Consider the following 21,113-nt stretch of genomic DNA (forward strand, 5'->3'; position numbering starts at 1 on the left):
CACCTGCCCCTACGGGGGTTTGCCGGTAGTTGTCACGCTTGGCGGGTGGGTTAACAATCGCAATTAGGCCTTTGTAACGTTTTAAGAGGGACGCTGCTGCCCATCCCTCGCCCTCCCTTAGTCGCATCTTATGACATCCATGGGAAAGAAGGGTGGCTTATTCTCTGCTGGAATACCACGTGACGAATTCATTAAGAATTACCCACAATGGTTTCCAGGAGAACCGAGTCGAAGTCGACCTGACAGTGCATAATGCCAGTAATAGGGTTAATGAACCTCATTACTAACAATCCCGCACCTCTGTGTCGCTAGGGTGGGAATATATTGTAATGTGATGGCCCGCATTTGGCTTCGACTTCAAAATTTGACAGAGATCAAATGCAGAAGGGACAAGCATTCTGGGTAAATACAGGAGTGTCTACTGCCCAGTATATGGGCTAGAGGAATGGAGAGGCACTGAATGTGTCCTATTGTGCCCTTTTGTAGGGCAGAATAGAGGGGCGACTACGAACACTACGAACACGATATAGGTTATTAGGAAAAATCTTGTAAAATATGTATAAGTTATGGCAAACTATGACATTCACGAAAGGTAGAGAAATACATTTCCAAATGACTTAAAAATAGAAGAAGTTAAACTGTGTTTTCTCGTATATTACACGATATCTTTACCTATTCTTCACTAATTTTGGCAATCGATAGAGTTAACTACAATGTTTAACTTAGTTAAAAATTATTTATCATTTATATTAGTCAATATCTAAATCAGTTGCTTCTATTATTTACGACGATCTTCTTGTATATTTCATAGATATTTATAATAGAATTTATATGGTAAAGATCTATTTAATGAATGTAGGTGGTTACATTCAATGCTTAAGAGTAAACTCTGTCAAATTATTCATGTAATATCCTGAGGTTGTATTTAAAATTCTATTCAGCTGTCGATTCACGGCAAGTATTGTATTAACCATATATGTATGTATATATAATACAATGTTATATACAAGTCATTAGGATAAGCTTGTATAAAATTATATTTTACAATGTCCCGTATTCATATTGAAAATCGGAACATTTGTGCTTTGATATCTACCCATCTATCCTAACCACCTCTCCACGTAGATTCGCCATCAAGTTTCAAAATACTTTTTAATAGATCGTAATTCTAGTCCTTTTCGTTGTTTATAGGTATTCATACAGTAATGATACTGAACGACAAATAACACTTTATATTTTTTTACATTTATATTAGTAATACACCTAAAGACGACTGAATTAATTGTTATAAAATTTCTTCACTATATCGATTTAAATATAGATCAATATTTAGATCTATAGTGAGTATACAAAAATTAAAAAAGGGTTTAAAACTACAAATATATTTTTTAAAACCATCCATTATCTATTATTAAATACTAGCTTTTACCCACGTCCGTGTGTTCAACTTATGTTTATTGACCAAGATAAAAAGTAGTCTATGTCCTTCTCTAACCCAAATAGTACTTCTAGATAATTTCAAATTTCATATTCCTTGGTTAAGCCGTTAAGGTATCAAGTAGAAACAAAACAAACTCACTTTCACATTTATAATATTAGTAAGGTATTATAATTAATGCAGTATGGAACACTGATAGGACAAATCGAACTTGTACCTGTCCGATTTTTTTATACTGTCAAATCTGATAAAAAAATATATTTATATATTTATGTAAATTACACTTGCATGTCTTTATTACTTATGTATATGCTTAGATTATATAGATAGAGCATCGAGCCTCAAAAACGGGTAAATTTTTGTCAGCTAATTGTCAAATATACTTATGCATATAATGTATCATGACGTATTTATATTAAATAAATAAAAGTGTTTACGCATTAAAAAGATGCAGAATTTATAAGACTAAATAAATATAGAAGTTATAAAGTAATCACTCATAACTATTTATCACGCAAAATTATATGAAAAAGTTGATCCGTTTTTCTCGAAGCATTTCTATCGACACTCTATTTATATAATCTAAGTGTGTATGATAGACACACAAGTAAATAAAGTACAATTTTAACTGAATCCTTTAACTGATTTACATGATATCCAAAATAAAATTAATTTGTAAAAGTCATAAATAAAGGTGAAATAGAAACGATGGATTATTTAATTTTTTTTTTCTAAACTATGTACTTATATGTACACCTTTACCAGTGACCAACTAAGCATGAATCGTGCAAGCAGTTGAGCTCAGCAGTGGGACACTACAAGCTGTGAATGATGATGATGATGATTATACATATAATTCTATCGGTCAGGGCGCAAATCACCACATCTTTTCTAATATTATAAATGTGAAAGCGATTTTGTTTGTCAACCCTATTGGTTAAAAAATAAAGATTAGACTGCAAAATTTGGGATGGAGACGAACATTACAGGGTACAGAGGAATAACACCCGAGTCCTCAGGAATGGCAACGCATGGGGGGTATCATGGGTGAAACAGTATACTCTGTTATATCTATTGTACTACTGCTTATGGCTATAAGCGACGGTTACCACTTTCCGTCAGGTGGGCCGTCAGCTTGTTTGGCATTCTAAGTTGCATAAAAAAACATAGGCTACTTTTATCCCAGTTAATTAACATAGTCCGTTAAAACGGACGAATTCGAGGGTACAAACTACTTTTAAAATTTAAAAATATAAGTGCATCAATTACAAAACTTTCATTTTATCTACCAAAACTCGGACGTCAACCATCATACTAGCGAAATATTTATTTTCCTTATCTCACACAATCAAATTGCTGGATTTTTTAATTAAATGATAAACGCGTTTTCAAAGAACTAATTGTTGTTGACAATTTCTATGACACATGTAGCACAATGCATTCGTTGTTCCATTCACATTATACCGTAATATATTTTTTTAATGGGTAATAATAGTATGGTAACCCCGTCTGCGCTATCGGCATACACTGGCGGGCAACCAGTGATAGATGACTGATGAGAATAAAAGCAGGTCAGTTAGCCCATCGTGACGAATTCCACAAGAATTAACCACGATGGTTTCCAGGGGGAACCACGTGGACGCCGACCTGACAGGGTATATTGGTAGTAATGGAGCTATTTGACTCCATTACTAACAATCCCTTTCCCCCTTATACCGTAATATTGGTAACGTCTGCATTACTCATACCATACTCTACGCGTTTTTTAATGGGTGAAAATGGAATGGTAACCCCACTTGCGCTATTTGTATACACTGACGGAGCACCAGTGAGAGAATTGGTGATCGTAACAAACTCTATAAGGATTAACCAAGATGGTTTCCAGGGGGAACCGCGTGAAGGTCAACCTGTTAGGGTATATTGCTAGCAATGGGGTTGTTAGACTCTATTACTAGTAATTCCTTTCCCCTCTAAGTATTATAAGATGGTAAGTGGGGACTGATTATTAATAATGGAAGCTAGCGATCCTATCGCTAACAATATCTTATCAGATCGATCTCCATACGATTCCTTCTAGAAACCGTCGTGTTGAATTCTGGTTAAATTTGTCACGATGGGCTAACTGACCTGCTTTCATACTCACTTCTCATACCCGCTCTTCCATTGTCTACCCATAAAAAAGCACGGGAGACATTTCAGTGCTATCAATTACCGAAAGTCTACATCTCATCTCATTACATGAATTAAAATTATTATCATGAAAAAAAAAACTGAAATAACAATAATAGAATACTTAATTATGCAATATAATATCAAAATTGCTGATAACAAACACGAAAGTTTAAATAATGAACAAAAAGATGTTGTGTAACCGTTCCAATGAATATTAGGTTGATATAAATATAAAAATGAATATGTCCATTAGTCTGATAATTACACAGCCAAATTAATGAATCGATTTTGATGACAGCGTCATCACAGACTTGAATCAAATGACTAAAAAGGTGATATTCCATCCTGTCATAAGTTGATTTTTTCCATAAACATTGTGTGACGGCGATGACTTCTCGCGTTAATAGATTTTACGTCGTCTTTTGCAAAGACCTCTACCGCGGCTTACATGCCCTCAGAAGCAAGAAGTACACATGAACTTCAAAAAATTTTGGACCAAATTTGATCTTGGGAGCCTAGACCACAGATGCAATCAAGCGTTGTTTGATCATGCTATCACCATTATACTCGTAAACATTAAAATTTTGAATTAAAAAATAAATATGGATTAAGAACTTCATTATTTTAAGGATTGTGTTCTGGACATTCAGACCGAAGAGATGAAAATTCAAAGATTATTTTTAAATATAATATAAATTTAATAGTACAAATTAAAAGTTATGACAACGTTATAAAAGATAACAAATCAAAAAGTATGTCGAGGAGTGAATCATTTGATATACATAATACAATGAAATAGATAAGAAAGGGAAGCAATATAACGGCGTAGCTGCAAAAATATACTTTAATTTGAAAACAGAAAGTAAAGCCACTTTCTACAAACTTATATAAAAATATCCTCTTTTTTTTTAAATGAGATAAAAACAAAAAGGCCGTGGTTGAATTCAGTCCATTATTAAAATTAATAATAATATGATATTTTTTTTGTGTTATGTAGACAAAAATGGAATGGAAATCACGCCTCCGCTATAGTTCAATGGCGATGTACCAAACTACAAAGTTCAATCTCCACGCAATTCCCCCTGAAACGTGGCTAATTCCTGATGAATCCGTCACAACGATACGACAACCAACTGACCTGACTTCATCCTTCTGTGACTGTTATCGCACACTGGTAGTCCGCCAACGTAAATGTAGCCCCTTGTGCTATCGGTATACGCTGTATAGTGCAGAGTACCGGCAAAAAGGGATAGATTTGGATGAAAGCAGATAAGTTAGCCCATCATGATGAATACCATAAGGAAAATCACGATCGTTTCCAGATAAGACCGCGTGGAAGTCGATCTGACATTACCATTACTAGCAATATATTGTATATCGCTATAATGGGGTTGTCAATTGTTAACAATCCCTTTCCCTCCCAGTAGATGTTATTACTATTTCATTAGTAAAGAATTGTTAGTAACGTGGACTATCAAAGCCATTGCTAGTAATATGTGTCAGGTCGACCTGTACGTGAATCCTCCTGGAAAGCATCGTGACTAATATTTAGAAAAATCGTCACTATAGACTTCCTTTCATTCTCACTTATCTGACCTCAACTTATACTCACCTATCATCTTTCACTGGTGCCTTACCAGCGTTTACAGATAGCACAGGCGCGGTTACCATTCTATTTATCAAGCATTGAAAACCCATATTGGATGGAAAACGGATTGATAGTAATTGATTCTATTAAAAAACATAAAAAGCAAGTGCCGAGAGTATACTAACCACTCTGGGCCCACATTTGAGTTCCTGACATTACCATATTGCTCCACGGCCATTTTTAGGACTTCATAATGATTGCTAAAAAAATTATTCATGCAATTCACAGTTCTCTGTGAAACCACGCAAAATGATAACTGTAATAACACTGTTATTTTCAATATAATTCGTAGGAGACTCGTATTACGGAGTCTTCTAGAAAACTGTTAAATCTCCAATACAAAATTACATTACTCATAAAAGAAAGTAAATATATAACAAGAGAGTTGAAAATGAACACTGGAGATGACGACAATTAGCACCACTATAACATTTGCGACCACAATCGCGCAAATAAATTTACAAGCCAAGACATTGTATATTGTCATTGTTTTACTTCGCCTCTTTTAATTTAATTATTTGTTGAAGTGATTAAATGTTTAAGCAAATAATTTCAGGACAACTGAAATAAAATCTAACATAATGATAGCACCTGTATGGTTATTTACTTTTTTTTAATATAATACACACAATTCTGCGTTCGACATTCAAATATTTAGAATAATTAATTATGATTTTATTAATCGTATAAAAAAAAATTACAAAGTTAATATGGGGCCAACACGGTTGTAAACTTTATAACAAAAAAAAATTATCGAAGTTGATTCGAAATTGGCAAAAATATCGCGTAATATACACCAATAAACAGCATTTGAGACACTTAAAAATAAATTAGAAACAAATCTATATTTTACCAAAATTAATTAGTTAATTTTAATTGCAATAAACTACACATAACTTTATATGTAGGTCATTCAAGTGTAATAACCGTTTTTGTTCAGAATTTTAGGGCAATTTTTGGATATCACCGAAAAATATTCTCTACTCGCAGACTTCCTTACGTTGCACATATGTGCGCCCCGTGTGTTTTAAACATCATGAATCATGATATATTCGAATCCGGGAAATATAAAGTTCCTACGGGAGAAATAATAGCTATAAATAAAATTGAGCGCAGCTTTTCTATCAGACCGTGTGCATGCGTCACGGTAATGTGCGCAGGTGATCATTTTAGTGCACCTGATCAGGAAACTGTATGAGGAAACGTGATAAGGAAAACTGACAACTCTGTTGGGAAATGATAGCGCAAATTCGCTTTTAGGATCTAAAGTAATAATAAAAATAAGTAGTCAAGTACGAATTACGACTCGCGCGCTAAAGGTTTCGTAAAGTACTGTGTCATTGGAAATAACATCACTAATCATAAACCATCCAAGATCCGATTGTTCTCAATATTCAGAGGACGTAAATAATACCTTAGATGGTTCATGAAGCTATCATCCAGAAAGCCTGTGGTCTAGAAAATAGTTATTGTCACCAGAACGTGTATCATCATATAATTGGTAGTAGTGGATATTCTACTAATGTGTAAAATATAAATTGTTTTTTCCTAGTGAAACTTTAACTTAATTTTCCTTCAATAAAAAATAATAATAACTGGCTTTACCCTACTATTAAAGAGAGAGAAACACATTTACAATTGAAGCCTGGTCCGCTTTTAATCGCTACCGCAGCCACGAGTTACGGAAACTATCGATATATTTGATCATGATAGTTCATCTAGTTCTCCGTCACAGATACATGTAGGTATCCTTCCATATTCGCTTCCAATGGGGATTTCTTTTATACAACGAATGTGGAAAACAAGCATACAGCTCGTCTGATGGTAACTGTAGCTTATGGACACCTACCTACAATGCTAGGAGTGTTATATTTTTTTTAATGGATAATAATGGAATAGTAACCCGGCCTGCGCTAACGCTTCTATAGACTGACGGGACACTAGTGAGGGATGACGTGAGAATGAAAGCAGGTCAGTTAGCTCATAATGATGAATCCATAAAAAAAAACAATCAAGATGGTTTCCAGGGGGAACAGCGTGGAGGTCGGTCTGATAATGTATATTGTTAGCAATGAGGCCTCTAATCCCATTACTAAAAATCCCTTTCCCCCTACGCTAGGGGTGTTACGTGAGCGTTGCTGACCGTGTTTATTTCCATGCGGCCAACCACCGTAACATGGGGTGGAGGGATTGTTAGTAAATAGAAGGTTAGTTCCCATTGTTATCAATATACCACATCAGATCGACCACCACGCGGTTCCCCATGGAAACCATCGCGACTAATTTATCGTTGAATTAGTCACGATGGGCTAACTGACCTGCCTTTTCATCCTCATCTATCATCTCTCACTGGTGCCCCGCCAGTGTATATCGATAGCGCAGACGGGGTTACATCATCCATTAAAAAAAAATCACCGTAACATGATATATATTTTTTATTTTTACCCCAATGCTTTCTTTCAAATCGCCCTGCTTGTTATAAACTCCTTGATCTTGTGATGGAGCCAATTGACAGCCTTTGGAGAATTTTCTTTTTTAGCAGACGGGGTTACTGCTAGTACCTAACCAATTTTATTTTTATTAACTCCAGCTGTATTTCATACGCATTATTTTACTCATACAATACTGTACCACCAAATGAACTTGACAGCAAAAATCCTACGTAGCGTTTACATCTTATCACAATAAATATTTTAAGGAAAAAATGCTTAATAAATAATGAAACAAAGTGTGGGGAAAACCATAATATATATAAATATTGTAAATAGAAAATATAAAATATATTAATTTGCATATTAACATTAGCTCCCTTTCATCATGTAAGGAATAAGCGATTTAAACTAAAGACTTGTCTTAACAATATTCAGAATCCTTTGAACCATTTCATATTGTGATAGTGACCATTACAATAAAATAAGAATAAAATTTACAATTAAGCAAAAAATGCAATCAGTAAACATGGCGCGAACCATACAAAATCCGGTGCGGGAGCGTTTACGCCACTGAGTGTAACAGTAGGTGATATTTCATTTATCAAGATTGTCTAGTCTCATACTCTGAGTACAAGACTAGGAATTCTTGATCTATATAAATATTCGAATTATTTAAGACTAGCTGTATCTCCCGACTTTTCCCACGTTAATCAGTATATAAAGTATATCCTATGTACTATTATTATCTTTCTATTATTATTTGGGGTCGGCGTAATATATATTTAACTATATTACAAAAAGATTTGGCTTATATTTTACGACCGGCCGCATGCCTGACGTCAACCCTCTTTGGGAAGTTGGGATATATCCTATCCGTGTAGTAACTTTCATTGAAATCTCTTCTATAGTTTTTGAAAGAGTAACGAACATCCATCTATCCATCCAACCATCCCTACAAACTTTCGCATTTATATATTAATAGTTTTTTTTAATAGGATGAAAATGGTATGGAAACCTCGCTTGAACTATCAGTATATGCTAGCAAGAGAATGAAAATAGATCGTAAATAATTCACCAAGAATTAACTACGAAGCTTTATAGGAGAAAAACGCAAAGACCGCTCTGATAGGGTATCTCGTTAGCAATGAGCCTGTGCGACTTCGTGTAACAATGAAGGGGATGGTGGTAAGACATGATGTAATCAGAGTATTTTATGATGATGGAATGGAATATGATCCATGCATGATTTTTTTTTTTAATAATTAGTATTGCACAGATGATTGATTTTATTTTAGTAATTAATATTGCAGGGCAGTTTTGTTACTAGCAAGGTTACTTTGTTAGAGAATGTTGAGTCATTAATATCTACAGTTGTCATAAACACTATACTACCTTAATTTGTGCAGAGTAATCTTGCTTTATCATCTTTGACCCTATACACTAGATAGGACTTAATGATGAAATACAGGAAGTATGACTATTTTAATGTGCTTAATAGCCCCATACCATACTTTGAGAATATATCATACAAACATCTGTACAAGCAAGAAATCTACTAAGCTAATCTGCTTTTTTCAAAGCAATAAATATTATGAACAATGAAAGAATTTTTAATGTTCCACACACAAAATATCTAGTACATCTTGAAAACATTCTAGTCATTGTTCTTTTCATTTGTGGTTTAATTCCTATTTATCTGGTAGAACTTGAAAGGTTTAGTTTTAGTTAAAATATGCCCAAATGGTAATATATAAATATATCATGGTGTATTACAGGGTTCAGATCTGGGTTCCAATTTTAATATTATCAGACATTTTAAATTTGTTTGAACAATTATCACTTCTGTACTTATGTTTATTCAATTAAATTATTGATATACCCTTTGTGTTGCATTGACAATGAAATTAAAACAAGCTTCCTTTTTGTAATACATTTTTCTTAACCCATTTCCTTTATTATATTAACCACTGAACTGATAACATTTTTTCTAGTCCCATGTGTCTGTCATCTGTCACATACATCAGTATGTGACAGTAGCAACTAAATGTTCTTATTACTAAATTACACACCCCTTAACTACAAATGAATATAACCTGAACAGACCCGTAATAGTAATTACAAAATATATGACAATGTTTTCCATAGAATGCCAATAAAATTGATAGTTTCCATAATAAAAAGCAGACATACCAGCGATAGTGTCCCTATTGTCATCTATTGACACAAACGAAATCAGGAGCACAGCTAAGTAGTTAAAATGAATAATTATACAAAACATACATGTGTTTATTAAGAATTACAGATAGAGGGCAATTTGTAATATGGAAACTAGCTGTCATATTTATATAAAATAAATATGACAGCTAGTTCCCAATATAATAGGAAATCCTGATTCTAAATCCTTTGGTAGTAGTATAAAATTTACCAAATCATTTAGATAATTTAAAAATCATTAATAGTGATTCATGAATTGTCTAGAATATAAAATTTTACTGGTAATATTATTGGTTTATATATACATTAGAATTAACATATAAATCCAAAAATTAACATATAGGTCTCAGGTGTGTTAGCCTGGTTCAGTTCAAAGTATTGGAACTCCCTACTTATAAAACCTTTTATTTTTAATTCCTTCTCATTCCCTACTTCAGAACTGTGGAACAAACTTCCTTCTAACATACACGATAGTCCATCTTTTAAATAATTACACATAATAGAACTTAATACTGTGCTATATTATATATATATATATATATATATATATATATATATATATATATATATATATATATATATATATATATATATATATATATATATATATATATATATATATATATATATATATATATACTTTGATACCTATACTACCTTGTTAACCTAATTAGAAGCTGTCTTAGATAAAGCAGCAGGATTACTAGCAGGATTAGAATTGTGATATTTCAAATTGCAACACTACCAACATTTGTACCAAATTACATTATGCATTATCATTAAAGAAATTAAAATGTCATTTAATTAAAATTATAATTAATTTATACAGGTCATTATTGTGACATATTTGTATAACTTGCTAATGGAAAAAAATGCAAATTAGACTCTTATTTGTGCATTAAGTATCTCATTTAGGCTGTTGTACATGTAAAATAGCCAATGCAAATACAATCTCAATTTAAATTAGATACCTAATTGTTGTTTCATTGGTAATAGATTGATTCAAGAGTAGGCATAACAGTAAGAAATCACAAAAAGTAACTTTTGCTCACAATGACTTAAAATCACACTTGTTACTATTTGCTATTGAATGTGAAATATGAATTGTGATTATGATAAGAGCAAGCAAATAGACACATTAATGCAGTGTGATAAAATCTTTATTTGCTGGCTCTGTACAGCCAGCTATCCATTTTACTTCACATCTAATAGAGTGCAGTTGATGACTCACTAATAAATTTGAACAGAGCAACAATTGTGATTTCAAGTAGTGATTTGTAGCTATCTTTATGAAGCAATGTAGCTGGAGTGACTATGATTTCATGTGGAATATGTAAATTTCACTTCTGACACATGATATATTCCAAACCTATTCAAAAATCCTACCCCCCTAGTAGAGTTCATTGGTTGGCCTCTCAGTCAGTTAGTTATGTGGATGATATTACAGGTAAAAGCTATAATATATAAATATATAATCAATCAATAGATCTTTTTATTTTTGATACTTGTTCATTTTATACAATGTTATTTCTATAATAGAGATACTCTACAAGGGTTATTACTATTGAGTAATATTCTATTTAACAGTTAATGATCCAATTAAATCGCCACATAAAAATAATATATGTAGCATACTGTAACAATCTGTAATTTTTGCAATTCAATGAAATAAAAAACAGTCAAAGACAGTATCATGTTTCAAATAACTTTATGTAATCATTGTATATATATATATATATATATATAAGGTGCTTGAATAAGTTCTCGCTGTTTTCTAACAGATGGCATTTCCAGTAATATAAGTGGATGATATTTCTGAAACGAACACATTTCCAGGAAATACTGTTCGTATTCTTGAACACTAGTGCATTATTTTATACAGAAGAAATCAGCAGCTGAAGCACACCGAATTCTTGTTGAGACGTATTGGAAACATGCTCTGTCGGAAACGACTTGCAGAGACTGGTTTCGACGGTTCAAAAATGACGATTTTTATCTTCAAGATAAAGAACGTTCTGACGCACCGAAAAAGTTTAAAGACGAACAATTGGAGGCATTACTTGATGTAGACGCGTGTCAGACGCTAGCCAGCCTTGGAAAATCATTAAGAGTGGATGACTCAACAGTTTCCAAACGTTTGAAAGCATTAGGAATGATCCAGAAGGAAGGACATTGGGTGCCGTACGAGCTGAAGCCGAGAGACATCGAACAGAGGCGTCTCACGTGTGAACTGCTGCTTGAACGTCAGAAGAGGAAAGGTTTTCTTCACCGTATCGTGACGGGCGATGAAAAGTGGATCCAGTATGGTAACCCCAAGCGTAAGAGATCGTGGGGTAAGCCCGGCCATACATCAACACCCTGCGCAAAGCCAAATATCCATGGTTCGAAGCTTCTCCTTTGCATTTGGTGGGATCAGCTGGGCGTTGTTTATTATGAGCTTCTCAAACCAAAGGAAACCGTCACGGGAGATCGCTATCATCTGCAATTGATGCGTTTGAGCCGAACCCTAAAGGAAAAACGGCCGCAATACGAGCAGCGACATGACAAGGTGATTTTGTTGCACGACAACGCTCGGCCACATGTCGTAAAGCCGGTGAAAACATACTTGGAAATCCTTAAATGGGAAGTTCTTCCCCACCCGCCATATTCACCGGACATAGCCCCTTCTGATTTTCATTTATTCCGTTCAATGGCACAAGGCCTGGCTGAACAGCGCTTCCGTTCTTATGAAGATACGAAGATGTGGATAGATGCTTGGATAGCCACAAAAGACGTTTCGTTTTTTCGACGAGGCATTCATTTGCTGCCAGAAAGATGGGAAAAAGTAGTGTCTTATGATGGGCTGTACTTTGAGTGACGTGTTGTGCACCACATTGTGTAAATAAAGCATTGATTTTCACAAAAAAAAAAAAAAAAAAACAGAGAGAACTTATTCTATACTCAAGCACCTTATATATATATACATGATACAAAATAATGAATCTCTTATGTTACTCACTGCTATATACCACTCCCTAGCAGATTAATACTGCCACTAAACATTAATGCTATCTCTTTCTGAATTGCATGCATGTGAAATATAGGGCAGTATGTATCAATGCCTGTAATTAGAAAATAAACTATAATATTTCAATAATAATTATTAGTCTTTAAATCACATGAAAATTAAAATAACAAATCTTAATATATTTAATTAATTATATAACTGAAATAACATATTTAGATGGAGAAAACAATGAATTATAGGATAACTCATTGTTTACTCCGTGTTTATACTGACTCATGGATAAAACCAAAAATATCATGGCAATGCTCACATATTTTTCCTATAATGGTTATATTCTAATATAAATAATATTTTATGTTTATCAAATATAACCTAAATTACCTAAAGAAAGTAAACATAAGTTTTCGTAACAACTATACATTATAGACTTTGAGGATATCAGCAAGCTGTTCGAAAAGAACAACCAACAGGGTCATTCTTTTTCTGACTGGTATAATATAAATATTGGTGTTCCTCAAGGAGGTATTTTATGTCTATTACTCTTCTCAATTTTTTTATTCATTTCATAAATAAAGACCTTAAATACTTTTACTAATGATTCAAATTCAAATGATTGTTATTTGCTTTTCTATTACAGTTAATTATTTGATATATTAATATTTTGTGTATGTACATATTAGTCTATGACTGAAATTATGATGATGATATATTAATCTAATTATATGTTTATAATATATGAATATATCCAGTATTGCTTTATTTTTCTCTATTCAATTATGCACCACCTACTTATTCCTCAGTTTACCCAATGGTTGACTATTAGAGAACACCATCAGGTGTTAAGTCCACCAAATGCTCATAGAAATTTACTGTGTTAAAGTTTTAATAAATAAACTATAATATTACAACCTTTTCTTAATGATGGTATTATACAAAAACTAGCCCCTATTCAAAGTCATAAAATTTTTACAATTTCTATGTTAGTCAAACTCAGATAGCAATTATATGACCTTCTATGAAATATTAAACATCAGAAAAACTTTGTTTTAATGCTTGATAACTTTGGTTGGTTCTGGATTTGTTAAGTATCATTAATGATTCAAATTAGAATCATATCCATGTATATACATGCTTATAGATGAATGTTTAATTGTCAAAGTTAGTACTAACATGTTTTTGTTGGCAAACATTTACAAAGGTAAGTTACCATAAGAAAAACACTATAATGATGTTTGGTGAAATTTGTCAGTCTGAAGCAGACTAATGTAAATTTTATAAAACGAAATTTGTGATATAATAATGCAAAATATACTCGTGAGATGTGAGTCATTAGGGCGATAGTCGTGCAGAGCTAACCAGACATGGAAAAACCCAAATACCTTTATTCTTACCCATTGTAGTGACGTTGTAGTCAGATTGAGTGAAATGAAGACTGCAAACTTTTGAATACTTCGTGTATGGTTTGCCGCGTTTCAAAATCAAGTTCCACTTGTCGGCCATTGTCACGTCTCGTGGAAATCGGTGGAATTTCACGTTCTTGGTCTTGCCGGCGAGCGAAGTACATTGAGGCACTGTGCAATAATAACCCATCTTGTCACCAAAAAAACCTTTGTTAACAAACACCAAAGTTCGCTGTGCCGACAGCCACCACCGAAATGTTATTTCACATCAATACACAATATTGTCTTGCGTTGTGTGCGCATAAAAATAACAATTAATGAACGCAAACGTTATCACGTTGGTAAAAAAATGGAATCATCACAGAACAGCCTTGAAAAATTTGACATGTATCACCTTTTTTCCCTTCCCCACTTCCCACTTTTTTCAGAAAAAAATGGCCACTATACCATAGACAATTCGAAAATGGTTGTCGAAACGGGATATTCTTGAATGACGCAAAGTTATTGTTAAACAAGTTATAAAAAATAGTTGTTATCACGTTCTCTTTTTTTCAAACGATAAATGCTAAGATAAATTACATATGCACATCAACGTTCATTTAAATGTCAAGATAATTTAACAAGTGTCGCTACGACTAACACATGTGGTTCTTAGAAAGAAATATTATGCAATAAGCAATTATATACGTAGTTTTTTATTTCAGGAAATATGTTTGTAAATAGTTGTTTAGGAAAGATAAGAAGAAACAAATTAATATTTATTAAAAATAGTGATATCTAATTAGAAAAACAAAAATAATCTAAACTATGCTTGACTAAATCGTCTATGTTTATATCATAAACAATAAATAATTTTGAAATGGCAACAAAAACATTATTTAATCTGTGATAGGAGAACAACAGAGTTTTTTTGTTTTGATGTATCGCCGCTTTACTTTTATTGCGCGAAGTTTTGTTTGTTTTTGTGATTTTTATGTGTAGTTAATCAAATCAACTATAAGAAAATATATAATTATGTAAATTACTGTACAGTATCGTCTTTGGAATTTACAAAATGCCTTATTATTGCACTGTTCCTCGGTGTACTTCCATGGCTGGGAAGGCCAAAAATGTATCTTTTCATCAATTCCCAAGGGACGAAAAATTAGCTAAATTATGGAATGAAATACTAAGGAGAGGCAAGCCGTATACAAAATACTCAAAAGTATGTAGTTTACACTTCAAACCCGAAGATTACACAATCACAAGTGTAGGAAAGAATAAAGGTAGGTATTTACACACGAAAATAATGTTAGTTACCTACGCATGTTTGATTTCTAGACAAAAAACGTGATTTTAATTTCGTACCGTTCTAATTATTAAAATATTTTTTATACGTGGCCCTGCAAATTGAGAAGAAAATGAAGTTGTGGTGGTTCATAAAATTCATAATACATTAAATATAATGTTGATTCTCTGAACCGTCGGATGTTGTTTATAGCTCTATGGGTACTTCACTATACTACAATAGTCTTTGAAAATTATCAGTTATAAGAGCTACTTGTGTTATTTTTGCCCAAGAAGCCTTAGTGTATTTTATGGTATATTTTTGCTAGATCTTATGAACTTTATTATTGAAAACTGAAGCTATAGACCTCAAAACATACTTTTGTATTTCTCATTATTGTTTACAATTTACAGTAATAAAGGGCTGGATAATGAATCCATGTAACTTCTGCACTAATCCAGGAAGCCTCCATGAAATGATATCCTTATAGTAATACAAGCTAATTGAGTTTGTTTATTATAATGACAATGGAACATTACATGGCATGGTGTTTTATAAAGATATCAAACCATTTTCAGGTCAATGGAGAACTTTACGTAAGGATGCAATTCCATCTCAAAATCTGCCATCAGAAACACCAGCGCCTTGCCAAAGGACTAGAAACTCTGGCTCATGGACATCAAACACTCTAACAACAAATATTTTGGAATCACAGGTATGCTGATCTATCTTATAGATATTTCTAGTTTATAGAGTTGACTGTAGTATTTATGTTTAGATTTAATAATTGTTGAGATTTTCTTATATTTAAATAATTTACTTCTAATTATAAAAGGTTATAAATACCCACCACTAATGTGGACATTGTTAATTGGCATATGGTTAATTTTAAACTATACACAAATCTAAATTATCCTATTTTAAAATATTATTAATATTTATATATAGTTTACCTATGTACCAAATTTAATTCAAATCTGTTGAGCTGTTTTAGCACAATTGAGTAATAAATAAACTGGCAAACACTTTTACATACTTTCACACTTATAATATTAGTAGGAAGTAGAATTTGACATTTAATTTTCCTAAATATACATAAAAAAATAGTGTTATTCACTATTTTACTAGGCTAGACTCTGATGACTGACCATCTATTAAGTCTTAAGGAGTGGTAATTTTCCTTCAGATGAGTATACACCTGTATACATTTATGGCATATCTGAAGGGCTACATTACCATTTAATTTTGGAGAAAAAACATGTTTCATCTTCTACCAATGCTTTCTTCTTCTTCTTTCTTAATCTTAATTCTTCTTTGACTGTCTATTTTTGTTTGCATAAACTAGCGATGTAAGCAGAAAACTCAGACCGTATGCTGAGTGTGGTGGTGGTGGTGGTAGTGGTGGTGGTGATGGTGGTGTTGTTGACACATAAACATGCAACATTAATGATCAAAAGTCTACCAAAGATTAATGCACTGACAAAAGAACAGATGCGGGCACGAACATAGTGTTACAACCCTAGCATATAGGCATATCATTGCTGAATTGCAATATCATTTATGTTCTTTTAAATCAACAGTATTAACTTATATAAACTCACACAAATCCTAAATTTAGCAGTCTTAATTCAACTTGTCAAATTACTGCCCAATAATTTGAATTAAGTTAAAGTATTATTACAAAATACTGTGTACAAAGTAAATAAATAAATTTGGTGTGTGGTAAAAAATTGTTTTTCTTTTATATTAAACAAGTGAATTATATTTAACAGATCTGTGTTATTATGAAGTAATGTGTGTGCAATTATTTGCATTCAGTTGCTGAAGATAGACAATTGAAGACACTTAAAATGTGGCACTAATTTAAAACTATTTTCTGTCTGTTACAGATGCAACAGCAAATGGCACAAGCTATCTATGTTCAGACAATGCTTGCCATACAGGCTGCTTCTACCACGGATAACTACAACTTGAATACTTGTAATGGTAATACTTACCTCTATTTAAGAGTTCTTCCTTACTGTTTTATTTATGGAGTAGTGTGATATAAAAATACAACTTTTTGCAGTAGTTTTAAAAAAATATTTAAGTTTTTATCTTACGTTAATATGGAAGTAAATTCCCATAAAATAACAATTATTATAAATAAACAGTTCAACAGAAAATCGTGATGTAACAAAACATAGGTGGACTTTTAACTAGTAACCTATCTTGTATTTTGGCGTCTCATTTAAACACTATCATAATCTAGGAAATTTCATTCAATATTCTAGAACAAAATATGATGAAAAATTAAAATCTTAATTACATATTATTACTATTATCAAATTTTCAGGCCCTCAGCTAAACACGGATGAATCTACATCATCAAAGTCTTCTACTATTGAACAAATTCTAAATACACAAGCAGTCGAAAATATACCACCTGAAAACAAAATAGAAACAAAATTAGAAACTAGCTCATACAAATGCACTGAATGTTTAAAGTGCTTTAAAGATCCTGATGTGTTTATATTGCATAGACGGATACACACAAAAAATATGGATAAGCTAGTTACCACAAGTACAAGTGAGAAAGAGAATCTAAACACAAATGGAGATGTGAAACAGGAGATGTTAAAAGCTAACCCAATACTAGCAAACCTCTTGCAAACAGGTGTTGCACAAGAAAGTCATCCTAGCGACACAGTATATGATACCAATAATATAGTAAGTATAGAAAACCATATAATGACTGCACTAGCTGCAAATATGGAGAATTACATCAGAAGTTTGTCATCTGTGATGAATACAAGACTAAATGGTGGATCTGATGAAATTGATAGTCCCAATTCAACAGATTTTCAAAACTCTACGGACCAAGATCAGGAGTGTGATACTGATATAAATAAAGCGGAAGACCCTAATAACTTGGTTATAGAGGAAAATGCGTGAGTTTTTATATAATGTTCTGTGTAAAAAGTATCGGGAATTCATAGTTTAGAGATAGTATGTAAAATGTATTGATTTAATTTTCTTCTATAATTCGTAGCATAATACTAATTTGTTATACAAAATCTAAACATTATGGGTCAACTACCATCTGACAACGTTTTAATACTCTTATTCTTACTATTTTCATCTTAAACGTTTCAATGAATTAACTGTGGACCTGTAGCAATGATAAACTTGGCCTTAATATGAATTCATGATTTACCTTGCAAAGAATCATGTCTCGATCTCCGAACAAATTTTATAGTTTTTGTATTATTTTCTACTGTGGTAATATTTCAGTATGTATTTGATAATTATTATGAAGTTGTCAGCAAGTGTGCGAGTAAAAAATACAGTGTATTGTAAATAAGAAGCAATGTAAAATTGTTATAAATTTCACTGTTAACGAATTTATAATTTGTTTTAGATAGTGTATTATTTTTCATGCAGTGTATGTCACTCCAACTATTGGTTAATTTGACACTGGAAACTATGTCTAACTGAATTTTAATTAAATTTTATTATGTGAACTATAGACTGATCAATGAAAGCTAAATAGCACATACATAAATATACATTTCTATGATCTCTATTTTATTAGTTTTAAGTGAATTTTCAAGTTTATTTTTTTACTAGAAATAGCAAACTAGTGATGCACTTGAAAAATATAATTTTAACCTTTTATTAAGAAAAAGAAAATAGATTCCCACCTATATAATCGATATCTTGTATTGTAAGTGTATAGATATTGTAAAAATATTATATTTTTAATAAGATAAAATTTAAGCTATTGTAATCATTTTCTGATTATTAACGATACGTTTTTGTATCGACGGTTGGGCCGATTTTAATATAACTGTAATAGAATAAGTAAATTGTGTCATCCCTATTTAACTACAAACAGGTAATAAGGATGGCACAATTCAACCTATTAAGTAAATTAAAACGGCACAATACAATCGGAAGCCAATTTTGTTAATAAATAACAAAATACATAATTTGGTACAGTCAGACAAAATTTTAATATTTTGATCCGGAAAAAATATATGACACTTCAATTCTAAAAAAATAATTTAGAATGGGACTTAATTCTATAAATATATATCAAACATATCAATATAGGAAAAATAATTATCAAAATCGGTTCAATTTATAAAGAAATCGCATAACAAACAATACATTCAAACTGAAAACCTTTTTATTTTCTTAAAAATTGCCAACACTTATTTCTATATATAAAATGCTTTAGTATTATTTTTCTAGCATAGGGGCAAAATCTTATTATTCCATTTTATGGTTTCCTAAAATTATTACGTGGAGTTATAACTCAGTCTGTGATTTTGCGTGTTTATTAATAAGCATATTTAGTTTATTTTTTAAATACATAAATGAGTAATTTTTGTCTGACTGTACAGAATAATTAGTATATCATATAGACTGTATTATAGACTGATTTCTTTATAATTAAGTAATCATTAATGTTAAAGTGATCAATAGTATTTTATATTCTGGATTTTTTTAATAGTAACCAAGTCCATCTGTTTGTTAATTGAAATATTTGATTATAGAAAATTAAAAGACACTTTGGTATCTCTGCAGTCAACCCAGTAAGGGATCTGACATAAGAAAACCACGGCTTGCCCTATGAGGTCTGATTTTCCCATGGGGATTTCCATAAACCCTTTTTAGTACCTATGTTACGTCTACATCACAAGTAAGAATCTATTGCTTTAAAATTTAAATAAGTTGTTTCAATAATAATAATATTATACACAGACTAAGAGGGAAGTTATTCCTATTAATGTAATATACATATGTATTTCTGGCCTATAGCATATCAAAATAAGACTGTAAAGTATTTGCAATATATTTTTTTTTAATTCATAAGTCTTAAAATTTAAGAACCAGTGATGTCACATGTTAATTGTGTGAGAGTAACTCTAGTGTTGAAGAATTTATAGCGCGTCCTCGCATAATTTTTTTAGGCAATCGATCTTTCGCCTTATCAATATTAAGTTTTTTCTACCTATTCATTAAAATTAATTTTACACTTATATATAATTAATCGGTTCTTATTTGTTTTGAGTGCGCAGATATTTCAACACTATGACAGCGGGTATGACGTTATGGAAAAATTAGTTTGATAAACAGATGGATATCGTAGTAACACAATAGACTTAGTGGAATCCTGGTCACACATTTGGATTGTGTCAATTCTATTCGTATATGGAAAAATTAGTTTGATAAACATCAGCCATTGCTCTAAATATAAATTTTTCATGTTTAATTTAACCTAATTAGCAATGGCTGACTTTGGCGAAGTTATGTTACGAATCAATTGACCCAGTTCACCTTAGAAACATATCAGAGGCTTCAATGAAAACACGAGTATTATTAAAATAGACTGCAGTACCTAGATAACGATAGCTGATGTTAGCGCATTCATATTACTATTATTAATTACCAAACCGAAGGGTCCAGCAGGCTAACATTAACGCAATTGAACTCGGATCAAGTGAAGATCACATCGAATAGACGTCAAATTAATGTTACCTAGTTTTA

At 32.0% G+C, this 21,113-nt stretch overlaps 2 protein-coding genes across 3 annotated transcripts in view; one reads left to right on the forward strand and one right to left on the reverse strand.

Annotated features, from left to right (window-relative positions):
• Nucleotides 1-14,906, reverse strand: part of LOC113514549 (uncharacterized) — a 39,236-nt gene extending 24,330 nt beyond the window's left edge. Inside the window, exon 1 of one of the 2 annotated variants that reach the window (XM_026898638.3) lies at nucleotides 14,291-14,906. In XM_026898638.3, coding sequence (XP_026754439.2) covers nucleotides 14,291-14,501 — 211 coding nt within the window. In that variant the 5' untranslated portion in view covers nucleotides 14,502-14,906. The remainder of the gene's footprint in view (nucleotides 1-14,290) is intronic. The other variant, XM_026898639.3, reaches the window with a different exon arrangement.
• Nucleotides 14,907-15,107: 201 nt separating this feature from the next.
• Nucleotides 15,108-20,778, forward strand: LOC113514409 (uncharacterized). Its single transcript, XM_026898493.3, has 4 exons — nucleotides 15,108-15,576; nucleotides 16,157-16,293; nucleotides 17,468-17,564; nucleotides 17,914-20,778. Exons 1-4 carry the CDS (start codon nucleotides 15,366-15,368, stop codon nucleotides 18,510-18,512), a joined length of 1,044 nt encoding a protein of 347 aa, XP_026754294.1. The 5' UTR covers nucleotides 15,108-15,365; the 3' UTR covers nucleotides 18,513-20,778.
• The last annotated feature ends 335 nt before the right edge of the window (nucleotides 20,779-21,113 follow it).

This window comes from Galleria mellonella, unplaced genomic scaffold (assembly GCF_026898425.1).
Source record: "Galleria mellonella isolate WM207_F2 unplaced genomic scaffold, CSIRO_AGI_GalMel_v1 utg172, whole genome shotgun sequence".
NCBI lineage: Eukaryota > Metazoa > Arthropoda > Insecta > Lepidoptera > Pyralidae > Galleria > Galleria mellonella.

What these genes read in the sequence shown, in the direction of transcription:
- LOC113514409 (XM_026898493.3), top strand. Translation starts at nt 15,366, where the DNA reads ATGCCTTATTATTGCACTGTTCCTCGGTGTACTTCCATGGCTGGGAAG. An exon ending in CAAATATTTTGGAATCACAG is followed by an intron (nt 16,294 to 17,467) that starts GTATGCTGATCT and finishes TGTCTGTTACAG; the next exon opens with ATGCAACAGCAAATGGCACA. An exon ending in CAACTTGAATACTTGTAATG is followed by an intron (nt 17,565 to 17,913) that starts GTAATACTTACC and finishes TCAAATTTTCAG; the next exon opens with GCCCTCAGCTAAACACGGAT.